Consider the following 10,869-nt stretch of genomic DNA (forward strand, 5'->3'; position numbering starts at 1 on the left):
CCCCCCCACCTCCACGCCTAAGCTCACTCTTGCTCCCCACTATTCTTCCCCCATTTCTTCCTGAGCCTCCTTAGTTGCACTCCCCTTTTTCTCCTTTCCTTCCTCCTGCGGGGTCTCCTCCATCCTTTCTCCTTCACTCTCACCCTCCTCTTCTTCCCCACTGTCCCTTTCTGATGCACAATGTTCCTAAGGGGGTCTGAACTTTCTTGCATAGGCTTTGGGACACTTGCAGAATAGGTGTCCCTCCCCACCAGAGTCCCCATCTTAGGGACTCCTGGCTTCTTCTTTCGCAATCCTGCACAGTCAAGGACCATCATCTTCTGTAGTTTTAATATGCTTCACTGTTCCAGTAAGTAAAACCCAAGTCTCTCTGGCTTGGAAAGCAATCAGGCTGGTGAGATGTTCCCTCTGCACCTCCAATATCTCAAATAGTATTTTTTGTATGAACTGAGATCTGTCCATCATTGATCCTGCTTGCATCTCATCAGTGGCCTTGTTTCTCTCTCCGCCATCTTCTTTGCTGACTCATCTGTCTCCATTGTTGCTCCCATCTTCTTTGTCATCTTTCTTCTCTGCTTCTCCACCTTTGCCCACTCTGCATCTGTCTCTAGACTTACTTTTCGGCTCTTTATTTCACTTTCCACCTCCTGGTTACTTGGCTTTGGCTTAATCCTCCTTTGACTTTGGACTAATATCACACATACCATCAAACATAGGTAAAATGTGCTGCTCAAAAGTGTGTTTATGGAGTACCTGAGCTAAAACATGCAGCAGTTTCAAAAAAGATAGTATACATCAATTTGGAATGAACTAAGTTTATGGGTACTATACACAAAATGCTACAGTATTTTAATTTCAAGATTATTCTTTGTTTCTCCCTTTTATGTGCTCAGGAGAACAGGATCTGATAGTAAAGAGAGGGGGAAGGTGCTACGAGGAGAAAGAGAAAGGGGCTACATGACCTCCCAGATTTATTTTCCCTGCTGTAGCAATGGGAAGGGACAAATTCAAGGCAAAACCTCCAATAATTAGATTCTATACCTGAAAATTATAACCCAAATTTATACATTTTCCTTATATAGAATCTAACTATTGGAGGGTCATCTTACAATCAGGGGTATCTTCGATTTGAGTAAATACGGTGCCCCATCCAGCCCTGATGAACTAAAAGCATCCAGCTTGTCTAAATGATCTTTATTCAAGGCTAAATATCTGCTCCTCTTTCCTTGCCAGCAACTGTCCTTCTCATCTGATAATTGATCTTTTCTGAGAAGACTGAAGTAAAAAAGGCATTAAAGCATTTCATTATTAATTATTAGCTTCCTCTTCCTGTATAAAAAGGGACATAATACTTGTCATACTATGACAGGAGGAGCTTTGTTACCATTTTTATCCCTTTCTACCTATATCTCAGTTTTTGCCTTGACCTTCCTGATTTTCTCTCTATATGTCTGCCCTATACTTCTACTACTCATGCTTAGCAACAGGGACGAGTTTCTAATTTTGTATGATTCCTTTTTAAATTTCATCTTCTTGAAGAGTTTCACTGTTTAGTCAAGCTCCTCTTTGGTTGCACTTCCCACCGTCCTGGCATAATGTCACTAGGAGAATGCGAGAACTAATTCATTAATACTTGACATATAATCAGTTATCACGGGGTAGAAGCCATTAAATAACTAGATATAATCATCCAGAAGGATGCCAACTCTATAGGAGGGATGGTAAAAAATAAAGAGTTTAAAACGTGAAGATACAAATGCCGTGTCGGAGAAGGGAAGGAAACTTCAGATCATTATGCAGGGTGTCGACAGAAAGAATAATGACTGCAAACAAATTAATTCAGTATCACCTATCGGTAGCATATGTTTGGAATATTAATCAGCAAAACTGGATAAGCACCAAAATAAAAAGATGCAAGGGTAATTAGAAACTCATTATGGTAACGGGGAGCGGTAGATTTGCCCCCGCACCACAAGATCTGATGCGAATGTCAGAGCCAAGGCGTTCTGCAGAAATTACTGAGTTCAGACTAGGCTGGCGGTCTCCTGCGATCGAGTGAGAGCTTCTCTGTGCTACACCTCAAGAAACAGGACGATTTCTGAACCACCTCAAACTCCTGCTTCCTGCGCCCAAACTGATCTGCAGCCCAGGCAACATAAGGCTGAACCACCAGACTCCAGTCCATCGCAGGACTAATAGTTTCCACAATCCAGCTTTTTTCCTCCTTTTAAGGGTCTCTAAAGAGATCTTGCTTCTCTGATTGGGAAGTCTTTTGCTATTTGTGAGTGCTTGAACAAATATCTTCCTAGATGCTCTTATATGCTCAAGTTCTTGAAAATGCAGCGTTTGGGAAGGAGGGTTTGTAGCTTGGGAGCCTGCATCAGCTTTTACACCGTAACTGTTACCTCTGCAAGTGAACCGAGTTCCTGTAAATTTAATCCTGAATGAAACAGGATTTTAGCTGCAATGCTGTTGTACATTACTGTAGTAATTATGCCTGGCAGTTCCACTCAACAACACATTTTAACAAGCACACAGGGATTAGTCCCAGCCGATGAGGGTGCTTAGTCTTCTACTGTATTACTGCAAGTGTTCAAAGGGAGAAGCCCAGCTTCCAGAACAATGCCTGCCTCCCCGGGTCCCCATAGAGCAGGGGTGGGCAAAATACAGCTCATTAAGGGATTTTATCCAGCCAGTGGTGGCAGGGAGCACCTTGAGCTGTGGCGCATGCAGCCAGTTTCCCCTGCCCCAGGAGCACAGCAGGGCTGGGGCGACATGGCAGCCAGACTTTCTTCCTTGCAGCCTCAGCGGTGGCAGCCCCTTCTGGCTGCCACTGCCAGTATCATCATTGCACCAGACCCGATCCCGCTGCCCAAGCGCCCCAGCCCATCTGCCCCACACCCACCGCTGGGGTGCTGGACAGAGCGGGCAGGCAGCCAGGGTCTCCGAGGAGATCGGCACAGGCTGCCCACAAGCAGGGCATGCTCGCTGGACAGATGAGATGGGGCCGTGGGTGAGAAGCAGTGTCCAGGAATGGGATGGATGGGCAGGGACAGGGCCACGGCTGGGATCATTGGGCGGTGACAGCATGAGGCTGTGCTGAGAGCGGATCACAGCTCTGCCCCGAGTCCCAGCCCCATGCTGTGACCACCACGCGATCCCAGCCCCAGCCCTGCCCACCTGCCCTGTTCCCGGATGCCACTCCCCGCCTACCCATGGCCCCATTTCATCCACCTGGCTGAGCACTCCCTGCCCGCTCTTTGAAGACCTCATTTGCCCAGTGCCCCAGACTGGTCTAGTGGTCCCCCGCTTAGGGAGTTTTGATGAGCTGTTGTGGGTAGAGGGGCAGTGGCACTGGCTTGGCATTGCAACAGCTCACCGAAACTCCCTAAGTGGTCCTCCAGCCCAAATAATTGCCCATCCCTGCCACAGAGACAGATGAAAAAGTCAGAACGCAGCTCTCTGCTTGGAATTGCAACTTTTTCTAGCAATAAAATGAACCAAGTGCCTTCGTTAAAGGTTTGTGCTCTGCCTTCCTAATACTCTTACTTGGTGTAGCCAAGCTTCTTTCAAAACTAAGGATGCTAGATATTAATCGCTGGGCCACAGAGAAAAAGTGACAGATGTCAGCTGGTCAGAAAGAAATATCGTTGTGCTCTCTGTATCCTGTGGAGAGGACTGGATTGAGTAATGCCATAATTCTCCTTTCACATCCATCTCTGCAATGTATTGAGGCTGAGTTTGATCTCAGACTGGTGAAATAAGCATCTATTTTATAGGAAAGCAATGCATTTGTCCTTTTCTAAAGAAGAAAACCAATTCAGAGTCAACTAAAGCACCCAATGCAACCATAATGCCTCCTCATTCATTTAAAAAGAAAAAAAATGGTTTTCATAAAACTTAATTGCAAACCCACAAAAGCCAGTAGGAGCTTTCTGTAAGGTTCAAATAATTTTGCATCCTTTTCAGAGCTTTCTAGGATCTGAACTCCATCTATAAGATGCATAAAGGACCTTTTTATCCCCCCCATCAGTTTTTATACCTAATCAGAATGGCTGCAGAAATAAATGCAGAAAACCTGGCTACAGCTTCATGCTGTTAGCCATCATACAGGATACTGTGTACTTTCAACAGTCAGGCAGTAACAACAGGTCTTTTATTGCACAGCCCAAGGACTCTTTTCACGTCGCTCTATGTAGCACACAGCTGGGATTTTCAGATAAATCACCTATTGCTTGAAAATCAATTTGAGACCAGTAGTTTTCAACCATTTTGGGCTCAAAGCATGCCTCCATTCGGAGTTTAATGACATCCCAGTTAAGAGCTATGTGTGTACTGCCTCAGCCTATTGATCAGATAAATTTAACGCAAGCAGGAGCAACCCCTCTTGCCACAACCACTTCCTGGTCTAGCCCCACAAGCACCTCCTTGAATCAGAGATGCACAGGTCAGCTCCACCTGGGAACGGCAGCCTGGAGATAAATCCCTTGGCAAGTGGCTCTCACACTGCCGCTGCCTCCATGGCTCAGTGTACCTGCCTTAGGTGACTGTTTCCAGGAGGCACATGTCAGGCTGGATTGGGAAGCAGTGTCCCTTTTGCAGCCACCCCAGCCTGGGTCACCTGGAAACAGAGGCACAGAGGGCAGCTCCACATGGCTGGAGCAGCAGCACCCTTGAAGCAATGGCTCGGCAGCCCAGTTGAGAACCGCCGCTCGAGACGTTCACCTATCAGCAGCGAAAGTGTCTACTCATCCACAGCGCAAACGATCTTTGAGGGTGGGCAAGTAAAATATTGCATTTTTCATCATCAGTATCTTCATTGTGGTATGAATAGTTACTGTTTTCTGTGTGGGTGCAGCAAGGTCCATAATTTCAAGTTTCTGTCTATTTAAATGCATGTATGCACCTTGTGACGTATTGACTTGGTTTCCTTGAGAATCCTTGCAGACAACAGGCATACAGCCGCCTTGCAAACTACTGCAATATGAACAATTATTAGAGAGCATTTATCAAAAGGAAAAGTAGCAAGCACCAACAGAGAGCAATAGGCAGTTGCCTTCTCTGAATCCAAGCATCATTTTTTTTTTAAGAAAATGAATTAAAAAACCCCAAAACAATTTAAATATTCATTATCCCACAAAAACATAAGTGACTTTATAGTAAAATGGGAAGATTGTTTAATCTGTTTGGGGCTAAACTCACATTCTCATGATCACATTTTACTCCTAGGAAAATTAATTCATATTCAAGCCATTAGGTTGAGTTGTAGGCTTATTTACAATTGGCAAATAGAGACAATGGACACATATATAGTAGTTCAGCTATGACTGCATTCACAGAATACATCATATGTCATCATTTTAGCTACAAGCCATGGGTCTAGTCCACATCTCAATCTCCCTTAAGTCATTGGATCTACATTTGGCTTACATCTTTTGGAGACGTGGAACATTTCTCAGGAGCAAAGAACTTGCCACAAAAAAAAAAAAAAAAAAAAAGAAAAGAAAAAAAAGGATTTCTGGTTCATACCTAAACTAGAATTTCTTCATAGAGACTTGGTGGTTTCACTTCTCGGAGCAGTCTCACAAACACAGACCTTTTCCCACCAGATTCATAATACATTTCGCAGTCCATCACAGCTAAAAAAAAAAAAAAAAACTACACTCCATTTCCAAGTGGTGGCAGCTCTGAGTAACTAAATTATCCCAGCACCTGAACGGTTCCAAAGTTTACGTAGCAGTTACCTGGAGATCCAAGACATCTGTAACAACTGAGATGCGAGGGTGAAATGGGATAGTGGGTCTTTAGGAATCAACCAATGGATACTTGTGAACCAAAGACAAAATCCCACCAGACCATGCAATGATCACTTGCCAAAAAAACACACTCCCAAAGACTCCTGAACGTAGACACCTTCACAACCTCTTTGAGTAGACCATCAAAATAGGTCCTTGCCTTGATTACAAGAATCACAGGAAACACCTGGGATCAAAAAATGACAGAAACAGAGTAACATTCGTTCGACTTTGTTAGAGGCTCCCTTCATCTAATAACCCCAGGAGCGTTGCACCTCCTCACTGCCAGGCAAGGACTAGGTAAGGAAGTGGAATTTGTCACTTAGAAGTAACAATAGTAGACAGTCAATAGGGGTTGGGCCTCAGTATATATTATACAGGGGTTAAGAAAACCACAGATGTTCTAAACACAGGTTTAGGATGTAGCAAATAATATTCATTGCTTCAGTTCTAAATGTCTCTGAATCAACAGAAGTCCATTAAACAGGAAAATGTACTTATTCTACATGTAACCCCAAAATAGACAGGACGTTAGCTGGGTTAGCCTGAAGTCAGTTAGAAGACAGGTTACATATGCACCTTTATAAACTAAATAAATTATATATATATAAATATAATTATATAAATATAATATATAAAGAGAAAGAGAGAGAGAGAGAGCATGCACCTTTCATTTATATTCGTGTGTATATATACACACCTGTGCACAGTCAATCACTCTTTCTATATATACACATGCACAAATGCATGTATATGTGTGTATACACACGCTATTCTTTATCTGCTTAGTCTATAAAGGTGCATATCTACCTTGCCTTCTGACTGACCCCAAAACAGACATTGTTTAACATGGAGTGCAGTGCAGCTGTCTTTCATATCAGAGCAACATTGCTAACTCATCTGAGTTAAAGCAGTCACTGTGCCTAAGCATAGGCAGATGGTTAAATGCCTCTAGTCTGATTTTATATGGCATCATTTGAATAATTCAGCCCATCTGACTTTACGATAAATGGAAATAACATGCCCATCATCTTTAACAGCAATGAAAGACGAATGATCTCCCTCCCTCCACCCCTCAAGAGATGTCATGAAGTACAAATGCATTTGGCAGGAAGCAACTTGTTTTAAAAACTAGCCTTTTTCCACAAATGGTTCTTAGGCAAACAGCTAACAACGAGTAGAAACTCCAAACTCACCCTCGCTGGAAGAGATCCACATTATGGAATTTGTGTAGCTCCACAGAAAACTCGACCGTTCCCTGTACCTCCGACATGATTTTTTCAGGTCATCACCTAAACGACACATATACAGCTATTTTAAGCACTCTGAATATTTTGCTTAACAAATTCACATCAATCACTCCCTTTTTGGGTCAGCACTCTGGGATTCATACAAAGCCCACTGAGGTCAATGGAAGCCTTTCTTTGGGAGAAGGGTCTTCTCGACTTGGACTTGATAAGCATCGTACCAAAGGACAATAATGATACATTCAAGTCAAACTAGACTTGAGGACAAAACAACACTGCTGCATAGGACTGAATCATAATAATTGAAACATATACCAGAATTAGTGCAAGTTCTCACAGCACTAGCCAAACTCTGCTTAGCTATTATAATCACCTTCCTATGATGGAGATGGACAATATTATTCCCATTTTACAGAATCCAAAGGCCAGAGACAGAACAGGTTGACACAGTGAATAGAATATAGACCAAAAATCCCGAGTTCTTGGCCAAAAGCCAGTAGAGTAATACCCGTCTCCTTTACCCTCTCCTACCAAGACACTTACCCAAGAAAAGAGAGGGACGGTTTTCTGGGAAGAGAATTAATTCCAAAATAATAAAAGGAAAGGATTGCTGCTTTCAGTAATGTTGACTTCCCTCAACAAGGGATTCAATGCCACTCAGATAAGGTTATGGTGGGGTTAAGGTTAGAGAGTGATAATATTTTGTCTCTTCCTCAAAAGAGCTCTGCCAGTGTTGATTTCAGGAAGCAAAACCCAACACCCACAACTGCGCTCTTCAATTCTGCAGTGTGGCAGCAGGTCCAAGCTAAGGGTTTATCAGGGACTTTGGCCAACTAAGAGTTCATTACTCCCTGCATCCTCCCAAGACTTTGCCATTAACGGACTGCCAGCTCTCAGAAGCAGTCTGAATGATACCAAGGATATTGCAGACAAAATGTGGCAGACCCAATTTAATCGAACCATGCACTCTACTCCCCTCCATATAAAACTCTTGTATTAGCGTGGAGAAGGATGCCTCAAAAGCCTCAATTTCAGCTCTTCTTCCTTAACAAGACATGGAAGCAAGGGTAAGAAGTGCCCGATTCCCTGAGGCCATGGACTGTGAACAAGTGCATTAACAAGTTCCCCATTTAGAAGTTAGAGAAGCCCTCATCTGCAATCCTGCCCTACCTTTGCAATGGGAGAGGTAAAGAGCCTGTGCACGACTCTTGCTCCCGTCATGGCCAAAAGTGTGGTAGGCGCTTGTACATCCGTGCAAGGCAGAGCAGGATTCTGATGGTCTATTACATGCACATTTGTCAAACAAGAAATGCACTGTAGCTGCCTGATAAGTCTATTTGCCCACTCCTGACTCTACGTTTCCCAGGTGACTGGTTTATTTATTCCACAAGATTTAAACACAGTTGTTGTTTTTCTTTTTCTTGCTTTCTTTCTTTTTAATGGCTGTCCTTCTCATACAGTCTCATTTTTCACAAGCAGCTCACGTCCCTTTTTTTGCCACTGCTGGAAAAAACACGCATTGCAGACTGGGATTCAAGAGTGACAGGTTCTGCAGCATGAAGTTTTAAGTGTATTTTATATCTATCTATATATCTATATCTATCTATCTATCGCCATACCATACATTTGTGTCTGTAGGTATATGTATATATTATGCATGTATATATCTATAAAGCCACATCCTTTTTTTTATATATATTTGTTCACATGCATGCATGTGTGCGTGCACCTGTTTAAAAATTTACAGCTGCAGATACTGTATATATGGGAAATAACTGCTGACCTACTTGTTTTATTTATACTAGATCCATAAACTCCAATATATGGAACCAAACTTCTGTTAAAATGAATTCAGGTGTCTCACCATTATGATTTCTATTATAATTCTGAAATGACAAAGGTAAACTCAAATGCTGCTATCTGGCCAAGCTCGTGTCATTTGTATCATGTTTCCCCCCCTTCAGGTTACCTGCACAACACTAACTCCCTGCAATCAAGTAGGATAAGTCAAACGAGGCCATAAAGGGGGAAAGGAATATTAAAATAACAAGGCAGTGGCAATAATAAGTTGCTATAATAAACTTGAGGATATAATAGGGAAGCCATTAGTTGTGAGAATTGCTGCTGGCCTGCTCCACATAATCGGGTGAGGAGTACGCTTCCCAGAATAAAAGACTATGTTCAAAGGGGGTACTAAACTGTGAAAGATAGTGGGTATAAAGAAGAAGGGCATAAGTGGGTTGTCAGCAGAGCAGGGCTGACATTTAAATGGATGGAAGCAGCAAGCAGAGGAGATAGTCTGGTTTTCCCAACCAGAAGTGGGGATAGGTTAGGCTGAAGAAATGTGAAGGATTAGGTAAAGAGAAAAATGTGTATACAGGCCCTTATTTCATTTACCTTTCTTTGGTCTCTTTTGTACCTTCGATGAATGATGAAATGCTGCTTCCTCTTGAAGAAGGAGCATTAGAAACACTAGCTGCCTTACAAGGGGGCAGTTCCCCCAAGTGAGAGGGCTTGCAGGCCCCCAGCTGAATCACCCTTGTTGGATTAATACAGTGCGGCTCAACTCCTCTGGCACTGGGGCCACATGAATGACACAGGGTTGGGTCCATGGACTGAATTTATCAGAGGTTTTGGCGGTAGCTGTGTTGGTCTAAGGACATAGGCAGACAAGTTTCTTTGTGTAAATTTGATATCTTTTATTAGACCAACTCAAATAGTTGGAAAAATTCTTCTTTGCAAGCTTATGGGTGCAAACACCCTTCTTCACGCAGAGGGAGCATCTGCCTGAAGAAGTCTCCATCTGCCTGAAGAAGGGTGTTTGTACCCAAAAGCTTGCAAAGAAGAATTTTTCCAACTATTTTAGCTGGTCTAATAAAAGACATCACATTTATCTAAAGAACCTTGTTTACCTCATTTACATTTTTTAATCAATACTTGATATCATTTTCTTTTGCTGCCGATAGAGCAGGGTAGTGGTTGTTTAAGCTGAAGCCTCTTAGCCCAAGTTCGATGCTTCTCTTCATTTTCATTTGCTACTGCCATGAAATGGCCACTGTCTTTGGGCCAATGGAGTTCATTTTAGTGGCAACTCATCAACGAACCTGCGCTCTTTCATATGATTGGGACTTTTTGGTACTTACACACATAAGTGCACTCAGAGACATTAAAAAACAAAACCTCCCAGCACCCGTTCCTGCCCAGGCCAGGGAGGCAGACTTGACGATCTGTTCAGGTCCCTTCCAACCCTAGAAACTATGAAAGTCACCTGGTTATTGTATTTCTAGTTGAGATTTAAAATCAATGTTCAAGCAACCAAAGGGGACACATTGAATGCAAATGAGAACAATGTTGTCCCATATCTCTGTAGAGCCACATAGGGTTTACATGACCAAGACTGCAGTTCACCGGGGTTGGGGCAGCAGGCTTGGGCTCAGCAGGTGTGATTTATTCTCAGAAGCTGTTCTACAGTACTATAAAACATGTTTACCTGCCCCAGCAGACTATAAATCAAAGGGTACATAGCCTGACATTTCCTCACTGTTTTTTCCATACATGTCTGTTTTCCATCACAGAATTCATCAAAAAAATCAGGGGCCAGGGAGGAAAATAAAACATCCTTTGCTAAAGAACAATGACTCATAAAACCTTGAAACATTCACTTAGTACAAGCATAAGAAAAAGCGGCAAGCTGTTTCTCAGGAAGCAAAACACATCTTGGAAACGAGCCTCCAAAATGCAGTCCCATCATTCCTGCCTATAGAGCAGCCTGTATGTTACTGTGGATTTTCTAGGTGGCCAAAACTTGCTATTAAAGTGGGGGGGGG

General features: G+C 42.9%; 1 protein-coding gene across 2 annotated transcripts in view; it reads right to left on the minus strand.

Moving 5' to 3' along the window:
* FAM135B (family with sequence similarity 135 member B) overlaps positions 1-10,869 on the minus strand; it is a 369,078-nt gene that overhangs the window by 259,185 nt on the left and 99,024 nt on the right. For both annotated transcript variants that reach the window (XM_019528199.1, XM_019528198.1), the window contains exon 2: positions 6,992-7,087. In XM_019528199.1, coding sequence (XP_019383744.1) covers positions 6,992-7,068 — 77 coding nt within the window. In that variant the 5' untranslated portion in view covers positions 7,069-7,087. The remainder of the gene's footprint in view (positions 1-6,991; positions 7,088-10,869) is intronic.

The sequence above is a fragment of the Gavialis gangeticus genome, unplaced genomic scaffold, assembly GCF_001723915.1.
Source record: "Gavialis gangeticus isolate Ggan-Ray unplaced genomic scaffold, GavGan_comp1, whole genome shotgun sequence".
NCBI classification, from domain to species: Eukaryota; Metazoa; Chordata; order Crocodylia; family Gavialidae; genus Gavialis; species Gavialis gangeticus.